A 16,388-nucleotide genomic window follows, 5' to 3' on the forward strand; every position below is an offset into this window, starting at 1 on the left:
ATAAATAATAATTGAGGTCATTCGCATTTTTAAGGGAAAATTAAGTGGATATGCACAGCAACCTGGCAACCAGCAACATGCAGGATGGTAAACTTCCTATTTTTGGTCAGTGAAAACAGATAGTAGTATGCACAAAGTATAAAGATGTTTATACACAAAAATAAATAGACAATACTTACAATAATGCATTGCACCAACCAAACCAAGAACAGAGAGTCACTTACTGTTCAAACGTTTGGGGTCGGTAAGACATTAATATTCAGTATTAAATTGATCACAAGTTCATGATGTTGAACTTTCTATTCCTCGTAATGAAAAAAGTTCAGTTATACACCAAAATGTTTTCAGCATTGATAATAAGAAATGTTTATTGAGCCCCAAATCAGTATATTTGAATGATTACTCAATTATAGAATGAATAATGCACAGTGAAACCACCACAAAATGGTCTCTGAGCATAATTTAACCCAATGTGGATTAATAATTACCGGTAATAGTTTTTTTTTTAAAGGGGAAAAACGGTACGTTCCTGAAAGAATTATTCCAAAGAGCCTTATAAATCAGTCTTGAATTATGTATTATTGGTTCTCCGTCACCTTTATTCCCTTTTCTGAACAATAGACCAGATATCACGTCATTCAAAACCTTCTCAGATTCTCAGTCACAACAGTTAACATCACCTCTACAGAGAAAAGCACCCCCAGTTTAATGCGTCATAACATTATTCATAATATTATTTACATCCTTAAGATTGTCATCTCACTGTGGTGTGGCAATATGATCTAAATCAGCGAACAATCAATGAGATGTGAGATCATCCATAGGTTACGTGTCACTGAAATGGCCTCGTCAGTCCAATGAAACCGTTTGAAAATTGTCCTCTTTGTCGCTCATTTGCGGCTGAGACTCAACAGGTCCCTGTGTAGCGATTTTTCCACGTCTGAACTTGTCTTTCCATCTCTGAGTTGTTGCAGGTGACTGGGGGGCCAACACAGGTGCGTGCGCCAGGGTGGAATAATCCGGTTTTTGAGGGAGGGGCTTATTTGAGCGCCGCAAAACAGCGAATCCTTTAGGCTTCTTCTGGGCCTGTTCTTCCTGCTGCTGTTTGAGGAGCTGGTGATGAAGAATGGTCTGTACGTCATCCTGTAAGACACATGACACAACTGTTTTAAGAACATCAACAAGGCCAAATCACACCAATGAGTGTTTTCAGGGGTATGCAGGAAAACCAGACAGAGTCCAGGACAGGTGGCAAAACAGGATTAAGATCCGACAGTCCTGCAGAGATGTTCTCCCAACAGATTACACTTAACCCTTGATTACATTAAATAACATCAATCATATACAGTGTTAGATTATATATTGAAATATGTATTTTTAGGACAACATCGTTGATTTTTAGTGCTTTTTTTTTTACTCAGTTAAGCCTATTAAAACTATAATGACTCTATGTTTCAACAACTAAAATTCACCTTGTCTGTTGAGGTAAACATATGTTGATTGTTACCACTTTGACATTAACTAGATCAGATACAAATAAAATATGAATAAAATCACAAGTCTGTATCAAAATATATATATTTTTTTAATTAATATTGATATTTACTTCCTTTTTTATTCTTTCTTATTTTTGCTTTCATTAAAAAGCTAAAGTAGCAAACTTTTTAGCAATTACATTTTTTTATCAGTAATTAAAGTCTGAGTCTATTCAAACATACTTTCCAGGCCTCCAGCTCTATGGTCAGTTCTAGTCGACTCTGAACAGCTTCCAGAAGTTGGTTGTTTAGTGTCATCATTTCATTCTTGCTTCTCAATAGCTCAGTCTCCATTGCTTGTTTTCTGAAGAAAAGAGTTCATGACAGAAATGACAACTCTTGTATGAAAATATTGATATTTGGTCTTGGAAGAATAAAACTGCTACGCTTCTGAAGAACAAGTAGGAAACTTGCTACTGCCAATACATACACAACACACTGCTGTGAGCAAGACATGCTGTTGATGTATAATATAGCATACATCAATTACCCATAAAAGATATATACAGGTGGAGCTGGGGAAGGTGGAGGATTTCTAATTGCTACAGCAAATGCTGACCAAGTACAGTATATGAAAGTTGAGCAGCGACCTCATTGGCTACTGATACAGCAGGAACCAATCAGCTGTGCCCTATAGAGAATGATTATATATATACAGTATATATATATATATATATATATATATATATATGTGTGTGTGTGTGTGTACTTGTCATCAGATATTTCTGATGTATTTCTGATAGTATTTAAATGTCTTGTTTCATGAAAAAGTCAAAAATTAGTCAAGTGATCAACTGAACTCACTTTGCAATGGCTTCATCTCTGTCCCACAGAGCTTGCTGTAAAATGGCAGCATCTTCCCCAGTCCTCTCCTTTCCCTGTCAATGGTAGTAGATTGGTTTTAAATGGCACATATTATGCTTTTAAATTATACCTTTCCATTAGTGTGTAATATAGTCGTTTTGTGCATGAAAACGATCTGCAAAGTTACAAAGCACAAAGTCCACATGAAACAAAGTTATGAAGCACAAAGTCCAAAGGAAGTTAATCTCTTTGGCGTTTGTAGTCCTGCCATTATTTCTGTGACTTAGCTCTGTCAAAATGCCCGCCTAATGGCTACTTTTGCCCACCCTCAATAAACAGTTGGGTAAGTGATTTCGCTATGTTGCTGCGTTACATTTCTGGCACACACACTCTATGTGGCTGACAAATCAACAACAGACTGTAGCAGTTGACCAATCAGAGAGTGGGTTTTTTTGGAAAGGCAGGCTTTAAAGAGATAGGAACAGAGCGTTTCAGGTAGAAGGTGAAAAGAGGTGCTATAAGAAAAATAATGTTTTTTGAACTTTAAATCATGTACATGTATTCTAGCAGACCCCAAAAATAAAATGACAAACTTGTAAATGAGAATAATATGGGCACTTATTATTTCTGCAATTGTTCTTACATTTAAGGAGCGTGTGAATGGAATGGTTGCGTGAGGCCTTACAAAGGAGGGATATGCAAATTCAAAAAAGAGGCGTGCCACATATGAGATGATGGGCGTGGCTAAAGCTCACCTGAGAGTTGTGGTTAAGGGCGAGACTACGGGCCACCTTCTTCAGCTGAAGCAATGCGGTGTCTAAAGTGTTGGCCTGGGACGGCTGATTGACTTCTGCTGCTTCCAAGTCTGTCAGAGGAAGTAGCAGCTTTACAACAGACTGAACCTCCTCTGCCACCTGACACACCGCAAAAACAATGAAGATGCAATTAAGACAAACCCTGATTGCATAAATTAAATCATAATCCAGTCTGTTAGAAGCTGCCATCTTATATTAGGGTGTTGTCAAAGAATATTTACAATTGTGGCATGACAAAGTTGAAAAGAAAAAGTTAAGGGTTAGGCCTATGAGACAGCAAAGCATGCAGACACTCACCCGATGTCTGTTTTCACTCCAGCCAGGTCCGCTTTCGTTTTGTTGTTCCAGTCTATCCACCTGAGCCTTGAGCCTCAGACTGCGCTGCCGAGATAACGCCACCTCCCTTTTCACATGTTTCAGCTGTAGCCATAGAGAGAGCATTAAATGAGCACAACATTCAAGCTTCTTTTGTTCAGCTACACTTGTGTGCATGTGTAAATCCACTCAGAATGATATCAGACTGACACATCTGCAAACATAAACACATATGTTCTTGTCTCCTTTATAACCTTGCTATTCTGGATTTTCAGAAGAATGAGACAGATGGAATCTTGCCATTCCGGTGAAACTAGCAGGACACATTCAGAACCAAATCTGAGATGACCATGTACTGTACTTCCTAGTGATTTGACTGCTGAAAATGTAGATTTAGTTATATATGCATCATTAGGAAAACATTAGTGCAGCAAGTGAAATCAACATTCCAATGACAGTTTGTCCTGGACATGGGTTTGCCTGTAAATAAAGACACTTGTGTTCATTATTAGCTCTGGAGAGTCATGTTGCTTTAAAACGAATTTGGCTGAATACAGGAAAAGTAGATAAACATTTGTTAAACAATGATTGGCCATCTGGTCCTCTCATTGATCTCGTCCTTTTGTTGTTTGTTTGCTTCTTCAATTATACCATTTACAATATCTCAAAATGAATAATATACTTCTGATGATTTTAACATGTTATTCTGCGGCCCTGGCAGATATATGCTCCTATGTCTAATACTTTGTTTTTAAATCATAATAACGAAATAAAATTTAAAAAAGTATTTAAAATGCTTTACATTAAGCTATAGGCTACTGTAAAAAAAAAAAAAAAAAAGTTGCTGCCTTAAAATGTTAAGTATAATCAATTATACATGTATAATCTGATTTTAAAACATGAGTTGAATCTAGTATAAAAAAGTTGAAGCAATGTAAAAACATGCTGTCATAAATTATTGATCATATAGTTTTTGCAGTGTATGAAAGCTGGTTTGAAAACAGTGTTTTGTTATGGGGAAAAAAGAAAGAATTACAGGCTATACTGAATTAAGAAAGTAAGATTTGTATTTATTATGTAGAGTCTAGGTGAGGATAATCCAAACTGTCAAATTGTTTCAAATTTAATATCTCAAAACACTTTAAAATGAAGGGGGGGGGGGGGGATAATTGAAGAGATAGGCTGTATTTACATGTATGACAATGTAAAGCTGTTCAAATCATTGAGCAAAAGAAAATAAGACAGAAATCAAAAACCTCTTAAGCATTTCCAGGTGAAACAAGAAAAAATTGTATATCATGCAAAAGTTCATTTATTTCAGTAATTCAACTTAAAAGGTTAAACTAATATATTATATAGACTCATTACACGCAAAGTGAGATATTTCAAGCCTTTATTTGTTACAATTTTGATGATTATGGCTTACAGCTTATGAAAAATTCACAATTCGAATATTGCGAACAGGTTTTCATAGCTGTATTCATCAAATAAAGGCTTGAAATATCTCACTTTGCATGTAATGAGTCAATATAATTAGTTTCACCTTGAAGTTGAATTACTGTAATAAATGAACCTTTGCACGATATTCAAATTTTTCGAGTTTCACCTGTAGCCTATAGACATTTAAGGGATAATACTGTCAAATTTAACATTCTAAAATGCTTTAAATTTAGGAAATAATAATTGAGAGATACAATAAAATATATATTTAAAGCTATTAAAATCCCCGTTTCTTTATAGGCCTAATAATATATTTACGGGACAGAAATCGACATTGTACAGCTCAGTTTCCCTTTTTTATTTTTCCTTTTGTTCCGTATTGTGTTCACTGATTGTGAATCACTGTAGCCTATGCATAATAAACATGACTTACCGTGGCAGACACCGGGCTGGACACTCGTCTGCGAAGTGGGCTTCCACTCCGGAGCAGATCCGGTAACGCTTCTTCTATGTATGACCGAGGGCCCGGGGGTTTCGGGCCCGGGGCCCCGTCCGGGTCAGAATGCTCAGTTTGACTTGTCACAACTGTATCATCGCTCTTGCCATCCACTGCCGGCTGTTCTTGTAACTCATCCAGTGTGGACAGTGAGCTGTTAGACTCTCTGTCCATGGTAGTGTCGTGATTTGAAATCGAATCCTTATCGTCAGTTAATCGTTTGTGGACTTCCTCAGTGGTGAGAGGAGATTCCAGGAGGTCATTGAGCTTGCGTAAAGTTACTTGTGAACCTCTCCTATAGGTCTCCATTATCTTCTAATAGCGATCAAAGCTAAGCAGCATGTTCTTATTATGGGAGAGACGACTGAAACCGAGAAGATAGAATGTCTTCAAACCAGTTTTTCCTGCTTTTTGACGCTCAGAAAGAAATGTCATGTGTGCGTCAACAATCTTCACCGGGTTCGACGTCACAGAGGGTTTTACCTATGGGACGGTGGCTTATAACCCTTTACGCAGATTAATATAAACATGACGAGATGCGTGTTCAGGCACGTCTGTGGAAGAAAAAAGGATAACGCCCTTTGATTATGTTCATTAGCTTTAAACACACTTAGGATCATATCATTAAGTCTCATTTAGAGAAATGTGAGAGTGAGAGAAATAAATTGCATAGGCCTACATATTATAAAGGCTAAATGCAATGCTGTTAACACTATCAGATATGTCTAAAGTAAACAAATGGGCACAAGCTGTTCCCTCACCCTTACTCAAGTAACAGCTGTTCTATTTAAAGCCTAGTAGATGGGAACTCGAGTCGTTTCCCTGAATCGGTTCTTTTGAATCGAGAAAAAAACGATTCAGTGATTCTTTTACGTAACATTCCATACAAAGTAGCCTACCTCAATTTTTTTTTAATTTTTTTATTAAAGTTTATTAATAAAGGTTGTAGAACTTTGATTTATTTAGTCTAATTGTTTACTGCTGGATCTCAGACTATTTCCAAAAACAGTCAAATATTCTGTCAAATGTAACATTTCAATGCAATTATATAATCTATTAAATTAATTAAAGAGATATAGTCTAATATAAAAATGTAAAGATATTCAAATCCTTGAACAAATCCCATAAGTCAGACATTTTTAAACTCGTAGCCTAGTTATTAGTCTGGGAGAGCAATAATCCAAAATAGTCTAGTGTAACATTTCAAAACACTTTAAAATGAGGAAAAAAATTGAATAAAATGTAAACTATAAAGCTAACTTAAACCTTTTAAAGAACTTGTTTTTACAGAGTCTGGGGATCATGTATCTGGCTGAATCCGTTCTACGGCGAAAGAAATGTTCAGACCGAGAACCGGTTCGACTGATTCATTGAAATGATCCGACTCAAGTAGCCTACGATTCATTAACGAAACCGACATCGCTAATTTATGGCCAACGCTTCTGGACAGAGAGCTGGTGCACTATCAAGGTTGTGTAAAGTATTTTGTTCTGGTGCTGTACTGAGAGAAGTCTTATGGACGAACAAAAGAGCGAGCTGCAACTCGCGCCATAAACACTGAAGGGCGAACCGCTATAGGTGAGTGAACTCAGCCATTCAAGAATAGAATGTAGTGTTGCTTTCTAAAACAACACAAATCATTAAGAATTATGAAAACAAACAAAAAACAAATTGATTACAAATTGTTATGAATTATACACGCAAACAATTTGACCCTTGACTAAGTTAAACATGGATTAATGTGTTTGTGCGTGATCAACTTTAGCAAAGTAGCCTACTGGATTTCTGAATCGTCAGAATGACAAAAGAGGAGGAAAACCCTGAATGGGTTGGTGGTCAGGAATTTTATGACAAATATGAACCAAAGGAGATCTTAGGAAGGTAGGTGTCACCAATCTTGATGAAGTTTGTGTCTGAAAAAAGAGGCATTAGAAAATAAATAACAATAAAAATGAAATTACCTTAAAATTACAATTAGGCTACATATAAGTCCTGAATTTATCTGAATGTATTTTCTCCCAGAGGTGTGAGCAGTGTGGTTCGCCGATGTGTGGACAAACGGACTTCCCAGGAATATGCCGTAAAGATCATAGACATCACACCATCAGACAAAATGACACCTCAAGAAATAATAGAAATCCAGCAGGCCACTGTGAAAGAGATCGACATTCTCCGAAAAGTGTCTGGACAAAAAAACATAAGTATGCCTGTCCAGTGGAAGTTCCTCTTGATCCCTCAGACTTTTACAATACATATCCTAGCAAATATAACCGAATATAATGGTGCTATAAAACAGAAAATCACATATCTTTTAATTTATTACTTTTTTTAGTTACAAAATTGAAAATTGTATGGCTATTTTTGTTAAAAATAGGATGTCTTTCCCCCCCATAGTTCAACTGAAGGATTGCTTTGAATCAAAGGCCTTCTTCTTTTTGGTATTTGATCTGTAAGTTTGGCACACACCATCTCTCATGTCCGTGCCTCACTGTTGTTAGTGGTCACACACACCCTTATAGAGACTTGAGCCAGTATGAAACAAACCTAGCAAACTTTTTGAAATGTCATAGCAAACACCCAAAAAACTAGAGAATTTTTGCACAGGCAAAACACTACAAATCAAGTTTACAGCAGAAAATGGCTGAAAATCAATTGCTCATATAATTGTGTTATTTACAAGTTTGCTCCCTATTCAGATTTCTAAATGTTCCCTGTGGAGATTATCTGTTGGTTGACACTGCAGCATACAGATAGGACACTGCCTATTCTAAGAGCCCACAACGAACTCATTGCCAAGACGAGACCGTTTCTGCCAAACGCCCGGCTCTCAAAACAAGCATGTGCACAATATCACCCCTAATCCCTTCCTTTATCCAGACACTTATATTTTGAACAGATGCAGTTTATTTTTCTTATCTTTCATCATTTTATAGGCCTTGACATTACTGTTTTGTTAATGTTTAAAGATGAATGTTGTTTTAACAGGATGAAGAGAGGAGAACTCTTCGATTACCTCACAGACAAAGTCACCCTAAGTGAGAAAGAGACACGGTCAGCTCCCTTGAATAATCCAATTGTGGATTCTCCTACAATTGTATTTAAACAAACAAATCCTATGCTAAAAAGGAGATTATATAATCAAATGCTTTAAGCTGTTGCCAACAACAGCAGTGCATCTTGATGGGTTTAAAGTTATGTCACACTTATGAATGTAGTGTTTTTATACTTCTATTAATTTCCTCATACACTACCATTCAAAAGTTTAATGTTTAAAAAAAAAAATTTAGTCAGCAAAGATGCATTAATTTGATCAAAAATGTGACAGTAAAGCTATTTATAATGTCACAGAAACATGCTGATCTTTCTTAACCCTTTAAGTGTCACCCCCCTTTTTTTGAATATACATGAAAATGCACTTTCCGAACTTAAATGTTTGTAACTCAAGAATGCTTTGGAATATGGATGTAAGATTGGTCTTGTTTTAAAGAAGAAAAATTGCAGATTTTTGTAGAAGTGAAATAAATTGGGAAAGTGTAACAGAAAAAAAGTTATAGAAGTTTGAGTTTATGAAAAAAAAAAAAAAAAAAAAAATTATTCATATTTTATATAAAATATATTTTTTCAAAACCCTGGTGACTCTAAAACTGCACAAAAATCAAAGCCAAAAATCTGAACAAGTTGTGTTTTAAATTTTAGGTTGATATCTCAAAAAATGAGCTTTTAGTGAGATTTTGTTTGGGTGCAGTACCACACTTTTTCACTAGTTGACATTACTGCCCATATAAGGGCGCCTGTATTTCCATATATGGTTTTTCTTTATTTCTAAAACATTTTCAGACCTTTTTTTCTAAAATAATTGAACAAATGCTATCTTTTGAACTCTTGGCATGAAAACAAACTGAGGTTTCTACCATTTTTTTTCATGATTTTTCATGTTCATCACTATTTCAAAATAAAGGACTGAACACCTTAGGAGTATGAAAATATTATTGTTGCAAATTGATAAATTACAGCTCCAAATCAGTAAATGATCAAATCAGATCAGTAAAAAATCAGACTAATAAATCAGTCACCAAATATGAAAACTAGAGATTGTAAGCTTTCAAATGATATATAGTTTGTCAATATTAGTTTAGGTTTAGTATAGGATATTACTATTTTAAATATGTAATGAATTTGGGCCCACCGGTGGGCCGGTGACACTTAAGGAGTTAAACATATTAGAATAATTTCTGAAGGATCATGTGACACTGAAGACTGGAGTAATGATGCTGAAAATCAAGCTTTGCCATCACATGAATAAGTTACACTTTAAAATATAATAAAATAGAAAACAGTTATTTTAAATTGTGATAATAATTCACTGTATTTCACGGCCTTGTTGAGCACAAGAGACTTTGTGCTCACCACAGACTTTTGAACGGAAATGTACATTACAACTTTAATACACTGTAGCTGTTGTTTTAACCTTAGATGTAAGATCTTGATTATTGGCACTCAGTTTTCTCTTCTCTCACTCTGTGATAGAAAGATCATGCGAGCTCTTCTGGAGGTGGTTGAGTATCTTCATACCCACAATATCGTCCATCGTGACCTGAAACCAGAAAACATTCTGTTAGATGATGATGTGAATATCAAACTCACTGACTTCGGTTTCTCGATCCAGATTGAGCATGGACAAAGACTGAATGGTGAGTTCTTATGAATACCTTTAAATATTCGCATTCAGATTGCAGATATTGTAGTTTAGAAGCACCTGCCTCTGTTTCACCCCTATAGAAGTTTGTGGAACACCAGGTTACTTGGCTCCAGAAATCATTGAGTGCTCCATGGATCCCAACCACGCTGGCTATGGGACTGCTGTTGACCTGTAAGCACATAAAATAAGTATGCATCAGTGAAATTTTTGTAATATTTACATACTATTATAGTATTAATTCTTTTAAATTAGCTTTTATTGTTAATTTTAAAGGGTTAGTTCACCCAAAAATTAAATATTTTTAATTAATGTCGTTCCAAGCCCGTAAGACCTTCGCCCATAATAATGTTATTACCACCAAGACAATGCCACCATTTATTACCACCAAGACCAACATTTTACATTTTTGTTTGAAGTTTTTCATGTAATATTTATGTATTTTTTCAGCTTTTAATTAACACCGGTGTGCATAAACCCCGGATAAACACATGAACTTCCTGGCAGTGACAGTGAACCAGAAGAAAATGAATAGATTCTTACATAACCTTCTTCTGTCTTCTCTTGTGTAGATGGAGCACTGGCGTGATCTTGTACACTCTTCTGGCTGGATCTCCGCCGTTCTGGCACAGGAAACAAATGCTGATGCTTCGAATGATTCTTGCAGGGAAATACGAATTCAGCTCTCCGGAGTGGGACGACCGCTCAGACACTGTCAAAGACTTGGTGTGTGTTGGTTGTTTTAATTCGTTGTGGTCCTGTTTGTCTTGCTGACAACCAGTTTTGAAAGAACTTATGCAAAATTACATAGAGAAAAAAGGTCAACTTGTTTTCTTCCCAGTAGATTTCCAGATTATTAGTTGTGGACCCACGACTTCGCTATACAGCCACAGAAGCCCTCAATCATCCCTTCTTCCAACAGTACAGGGCCGCAGAAGTTCGTCATTTCAGCCCTTACAGGAAGTTCAAGGTAAAGAGCAGATGTTCTAGATGATTTTTTTCTTAGAAAGCAATGACTTTGAGGTTTTGAGTGTCACCCTACACATTGCAGGTTATTTCTATGACCGTGCTTGCCGCCATGCGCATCTACTGCAACTACCGTCGTGCCAAACCTGTGACCAAGGAAGTGATCTGCAGCGACCCGTACGCCATCAAACCTCTACGCAAAATGATTGACGCATGTGCCTTTAAGATCTACGGCCACTGGGTGAAGAAAGGGCAAACTCAGAACAGAGCAGCTTTATTTGAGAACACTCCAAAAGTCATTCTGCTCTCTATTGCAGCTGAGGAGATGGATGTAGCACACAGGACTTGGTGAGGGTTCATCATCCCCAGTTACTAATAGATACCACAATTTACCTCAAGACCATGTTGATAATGGTCCAAAAATAGACCTCTATCTATGACAGCATATCAGACCCTCTTATTTACACAGTGAGAAGGAAACAAGTAAATTATCTTCCGGAGCCTTTTATTTCCTTTTAAATGCTAAAAAAGTCAAACCAAGAAAAATGTATGGTATTATTTAAAACAATTGCATGGTTTAAATTTTATATCTAAATGATTTTAATGATTAGAGAACAACTATAAGATAGGTTAAGATTTTAATGTCATAGTATTTTGTGGAAAAAAAGCAGATATAACACTGAATTACAGAAGTTTATGTCTCCACGGGAGAAATGTAGTATCAATCCCATAATGCACCACTGGCATCAACTAATCTTGAACATTTGGCCCTTAAAGCTCAGTCCTTTTCTGTTTTGCATTTGAGCTCATTGCACAGCGGAAGCCCAGGTTATCAGAGGCTGAATCTGGAGTGTTTCCCATCCTGCATGTGAGAACATAAAATACACATTTTGTTCATCATATTCTCATAAATTGCTTTGGACAAAAGCTTTAGCAATTGTTGATGGACCTGCTTGGTATCAACTGGAACTGTTACAAGAAGCACTAATAAAAGTCTAATAAATGCTGACTTTGAGTAATATGCATATAGCATGACTGACCTAGTGGTGACACGAGCTCTGTGATTGGCTGAGCCATCGGCAGTGTCAATCCAGGATGCTCCACGCAGGACGTACATGGTCTGAGCACCAGGAAAATTTGACGAGGTCCACTCCCAGACATTACCCAGCATGTCATATAGTCCTGGCAAAAGGTGGGATATTATTCTCAAAATTCAGAACAATACTTAGTGAATTACAATACAGTTCAAAAGTAAGTAGGATTTTGTTTTAAAAAGAAATTCATATTTGTTTTCTGCCAGGATGCATTACACTAACAAAAAAGACATTTATAATGTTACAAAAGATTTCTATTTCAAATAAATGCTGCTCTTCTGAACTTTTTATTCATCAAAGAAACCTGATTTTTTTTTTATCAGTTTCCACAAACACAAGCAGCATAGCTGTTGGTGAGCATTAAAAATAAAATAAAAAAATGACCAGCCCCAAATCTTTGAACATTATGTGACGCACCAGAAAGTATAAGAGCTCATGTCGTGTGTCGTACCCTACCATAGTTATTCTGCGGAGGATAGGCAGTGACAGGAGCTACACCATGATAGCCATCTTCTCTGGTGTCCCCATCTGGAAACAGGCCCTTTTGTATAAAGAGTTTGCAATTTACTAACAGTCTAAGGACTTCAGAACTTACAAAATATACACTTCTCCTTTAGGAAATGGACAAGAATATCCCTCAACTGACCTGCCAGAGGTTAGTCCGGTTCAGCAAAAACTTGTTGCCCCATGGGTATGTCCTGCCTGAAACACACATGTGCTGGCTATGAAGGTTGCAGTACATACAATGATGCATTATAGGTGGAAAATACTGCATGGCAATAATTTGGCTTGCCTTCTAGACCCCCACGTGCAGCCATTTCCCACTCTTCCTCAGTTGGCAGCCTTTTCTTCTTCCACTGACAGTAGGCTTGGGCATCATTCCAGCTGACCTGCACCACAGGGGATTCCAGTCTGCCCTTGATACCAGAGCCTGGTCCTGCTGGCTGCACACATTTTGAACCAGAGACCTCAGACATTCATAAAGTCGAAATTAATTCATTAATAAACAATAAATACATTTTTATATCATGTAATACATTTATCTTTATAAAATGTGACATTGACGAAAATGTCTGTGAAGATATTATCATACTACGCTTGTATATCTCAAAGAAATGCAATTTAATATCGTACATAGAGCTTACAGTTTATGTCTGCAAATAAAACTGTATCATCTCCCCAATGTCTTAAATGCAACAACAGTATCGGAACATTCTTTCATTGTCTCTGGGAATGGTTGCTGATTTTTGGAACGGTGTTTGTGATAAACTATCTAGTATCTATAATATGTAACAGAAGGTTACAGTCGCCCCACTCATGTGCTTGCTGGGTGTACTGGCCTCCTCCTTTTCGGAATACTTAACATTTTAACATTGTATATTGTTAATGCTCCATTTATTCATTACCGTTCATGCTGATTGATTACTTTGAAAAACTCAACAAAAGAATATTAATTTCTTTATCCTTTTTTAAAATTTTATTTACAAATTAATTAATTATTATTTTTATTTATCTATCAATCAATAACAATAAAAATATATATATATATTAAAGGAGAACTCCGGTCAATTTGAACATTGAGCTCAATTTTTTGTAAATTTGGAGTGCTGTCAATACAGAGAACAACGACAAAAATCAGTGTTGCCTACACCGTCAAAATTTGCACCCTATTGACTTGAATGGGGACTAATTTTAAACCTGCTTTTATTTCTCTTATCATCCTTGATGTGTCATACAAGTGCCCAGCCATGTTGAGTGATTCCTTTAGAGTGAACACGAGTGAATCTGACTGCAGTAGATGTGAAAGATATGAATAAAAATGATGTTATATCAGCCAGCGCAAATACCTGTATTTAGTTCCTGTTTTCGGTCGAAGTCCAAAGTAGTCGATTGTCGAGTTCACGCACATATGTTTAGTTACCTATGATCACGCGCGTGAACTCGACAATCGACTACTTTGAACTTCGACCGAAAACAGGAACTAAATACAGGTATGTGCGCTGGCTGATATAACATCATTTTTATTCATATCTTTCACATCTACTGCAGTCAGATTCACTCGTGTTCAAGTCTAAAGGAATCACTCAACATGGCTGGGCACTTGTATGACACATCAAGGATGATAAGAGAAATAAAAGCAGGTTTAAAACGTGCCCCATTCAAGTCAATAGGGTGCAAATTTTAAAAAGAGGATAACACGGTGTAAGCAACACCGATTTTTGTCGTTGTTCTCTGTATTGACAGCACTCCAAATTTACTAAAAATTGAGCTCAATGTTAAAATTGACCGGAGTTCTCCTTTAACCCATACTGGTCGACCACTAATTGAAGTTGTTTATAATTTGTTTAATGATTCAAAAGTATTTGTATAAAGTATAAGTCTAGTGAATTACATGCATATAGAATGTTAACTGTCACCTGTCTCCAGAACACTTTCTCGACTGGTAACCACCAAGGCGCAGACTAGGAAAGAGAAATGGGGTCATTTTCAAGAGAATAGAGGGTAAAAGAGAAAATATAGAACAAAAGACAGTGTTTAGGAAATGGAATGGAAATTCCCATTTACACACTTTGAAAAACGTCCCGCTCCTGCTGTGGGTTCATACCTCAATTTTCTGAGTGACCTTACTTTTCAGTTCATCTGAGACAAAATCCTGGAACACAAAACTCCAACCAAACGTTTCAGCCTCTGTTTTATATTTCTGCAATCTGACGAATTCCCTGGAATAAACGGAAGCGGTTTTATCAGGCCAGTAAGAAGACACACAAGCAGTAAAAATACAAAGTGTGTTGAAATAGACAAGATTAACCCCTACTATATTAGGGTATCATATGGTGCATTCCTAAAAAAGGCTGCTCACTAGGTTTTAAATCAACATCTTCAATGACAAGTACCTGAAGTCAGAGTTAGTGACAGGATATTTGTCCATCTGAAATGGCAGGAGAGTCACAGCTCGTGTTGGTGATTCCCCATCTCTCCCATCAGCGGCACTGGTTCCCATCATCATTGTTCCACCAGGAATAAACACCATCTCATCATCTGCTAAAACAATTCAATCTTAAACAAGTGTCTACTTACAGCAGACGTTTGGTCCACTCGATTTTCACTAAAATATCACAGATGAATGTTTCAACTATAAGAACCTTTATGTCCCAATAGATTTGAACTGTTTTCTTTTTTAGAAAAACTTTTCACCATGTTTTATTTATTTATTTTGCTACTTAAATGTATTTTATGTATTGATTTTGTTTTATTGTACACTTGCCCCAGACCCAAAAATATTAGCAAAAATTATATCATCTGAATAAAATGAGTATTACCTATTTTACTATTTCAGTAGATATTGTGTGTGTGTGTGTGTGTAGCTATGTATGTAGCTATGTATATATGTATGTATGTATGTATTTATTTCAGTAATTCAACCACTGCAAAGTGAGATATTTCAAGCCTTTATTTGTTATAATGTTGATGATTATGGCTTACATCTATGAAAACCCTTTCACAATATTCTAATTTTGAATATGGGGTTTTCATAAGCTGTAAGCCACAATCATATATATATATATATATATATATATATAAATTACACCCCTCATGTGTGTTGTTGTCATTACTACCACCAACAGTTTTTTATTTCTTCTAAAGTTTGTACTTTTTAATCAAAATGACAGTCAGTGCAGAGCTGGAGATGAGATGTGAGGCATGATGCGTGAAGATAAAACAAATATATGACAGAATACCTTTATTGTGCATCAAGTTGTAATTTTGTGTCATTGGATACATAGAATGTCAGCAATTAAAACTACTTATTTTTATGACAGTGATGGGTAATACCACGTTACAGTTCTAACGTAGTAACAATTATTTATGTTAGTATAAAGTTTGTAAGCAAAGTAATAAAAACGCTGATTTTGGGGCTTCCTCCTACCTGCTGCACTGGACATGGTGCACAGTAATACGAGATATATGGTCTCCAAAAAGATCATCATGATAAATAAAGGCACGTGATGGGCAGATTCAGTCCAGTGTTTGATTTATCAAACTAAAATCACAACAAGCACATTAGAGTTCTTCTTAAAGCATGAATAATGTGGTCAAGTTGGTCAACAACGACACTGAGGTTCAGTCATTCGGTTTCACTCTGCTGACTGTCACTGAATCTCGTTGAAAAGTGTTTATCGCCACCTATTGGTTTGGAGAAAGACGTATTGAGTCGCACTGTATTTC

General features: G+C 36.3%; 3 protein-coding genes across 6 annotated transcripts; 1 reads left to right on the forward strand and 2 right to left on the reverse strand.

The window, feature by feature from the left end:
• Positions 1–13: 13 nt before the first annotated feature.
• bicdl2l (bicaudal-D-related protein 2-like) lies at positions 14–6,216 on the reverse strand. Its single transcript, XM_079584953.1, has 7 exons — positions 6,167–6,216; positions 5,343–5,959; positions 3,452–3,574; positions 3,095–3,253; positions 2,340–2,413; positions 1,719–1,839; positions 14–1,143 (listed from the first exon to the last, which is right to left on the reverse strand). Exons 2-7 carry the CDS (start codon positions 5,712–5,714, stop codon positions 850–852), a joined length of 1,143 nt encoding a protein of 380 aa, XP_079441079.1. The 5' UTR covers positions 5,715–5,959; positions 6,167–6,216; the 3' UTR covers positions 14–849.
• A 553-nt stretch (positions 6,217–6,769) lies between these two features.
• phkg1b (phosphorylase kinase, gamma 1b (muscle)) lies at positions 6,770–12,469 on the forward strand. Its single transcript, XM_079585151.1, has 10 exons — positions 6,770–6,983; positions 7,171–7,286; positions 7,428–7,606; positions 7,800–7,854; positions 8,391–8,456; positions 9,933–10,096; positions 10,185–10,275; positions 10,674–10,827; positions 10,946–11,071; positions 11,153–12,469. Exons 2-10 carry the CDS (start codon positions 7,204–7,206, stop codon positions 11,417–11,419), a joined length of 1,185 nt encoding a protein of 394 aa, XP_079441277.1. The 5' UTR covers positions 6,770–6,983; positions 7,171–7,203; the 3' UTR covers positions 11,420–12,469.
• On the reverse strand, positions 11,693–16,347 carry sumf2 (sulfatase modifying factor 2). 4 transcript variants are annotated; one of them, XM_079585155.1, is made up of 9 exons: positions 16,090–16,347; positions 15,056–15,200; positions 14,767–14,881; positions 14,579–14,623; positions 12,955–13,105; positions 12,808–12,863; positions 12,618–12,702; positions 12,108–12,249; positions 11,693–11,929 (listed from the first exon to the last, which is right to left on the reverse strand). In XM_079585155.1, the coding sequence occupies exons 1-9, from the start codon at positions 16,148–16,150 to the stop codon at positions 11,839–11,841; spliced, it is 891 nt and encodes a 296-aa protein (XP_079441281.1). In that variant the 5' UTR covers positions 16,151–16,347; the 3' UTR covers positions 11,693–11,838. The 4 variants fall into 4 exon arrangements, with proteins under 4 accessions (XP_079441281.1, XP_079441280.1, XP_079441279.1 ...); XM_079585154.1 differs by having other exon boundaries at positions 15,056–15,203; positions 16,090–16,314; XM_079585153.1 differs by having other exon boundaries at positions 11,693–12,249; positions 16,090–16,304.
• Between the last annotated feature and the right edge of the window lie 41 nt (positions 16,348–16,388).

This window comes from Phoxinus phoxinus (assembly GCF_949152265.1).
Source record: "Phoxinus phoxinus genome assembly, chromosome: 17".
Lineage (NCBI taxonomy): Eukaryota > Metazoa > Chordata > Actinopteri > Cypriniformes > Leuciscidae > Phoxinus > Phoxinus phoxinus.

What these genes read in the sequence shown, in the direction of transcription:
- bicdl2l (XM_079584953.1), bottom strand. Translation starts at nt 5,714, where the DNA reads ATGGAGACCTATAGGAGAGGTTCACAAGTAACTTTACGCAAGCTCAAT. An exon ending in GGAGTGAAAACAGACATCGG is followed by an intron (nt 3,254 to 3,451) that starts GTGAGTGTCTGC and finishes GCGGTGTGTCAG; the next exon opens with GTGGCAGAGGAGGTTCAGTC. An exon ending in TAGAGCTGGAGGCCTGGAAA is followed by an intron (nt 1,144 to 1,718) that starts GTATGTTTGAAT and finishes TGTGTCTTACAG; the next exon opens with GATGACGTACAGACCATTCT.
- phkg1b (XM_079585151.1), top strand. Translation starts at nt 7,204, where the DNA reads ATGACAAAAGAGGAGGAAAACCCTGAATGGGTTGGTGGTCAGGAATTT. An exon ending in GTCTGGACAAAAAAACATAA is followed by an intron (nt 7,607 to 7,799) that starts GTATGCCTGTCC and finishes TCCCCCCCATAG; the next exon opens with TTCAACTGAAGGATTGCTTT. An exon ending in TATGGGACTGCTGTTGACCT is followed by an intron (nt 10,276 to 10,673) that starts GTAAGCACATAA and finishes TCTCTTGTGTAG; the next exon opens with ATGGAGCACTGGCGTGATCT.
- sumf2 (XM_079585152.1), bottom strand. Translation starts at nt 16,150, where the DNA reads ATGATGATCTTTTTGGAGACCATATATCTCGTATTACTGTGCACCATG. An exon ending in CACCATGTCCAGTGCAGCAG is followed by an intron (nt 15,204 to 16,089) that starts GTAGGAGGAAGC and finishes GAATTGTTTTAG; the next exon opens with CAGATGATGAGATGGTGTTT. An exon ending in AGAAAGTGTTCTGGAGACAG is followed by an intron (nt 13,106 to 14,578) that starts GTGACAGTTAAC and finishes AAATGTGTGCAG; the next exon opens with CCAGCAGGACCAGGCTCTGG.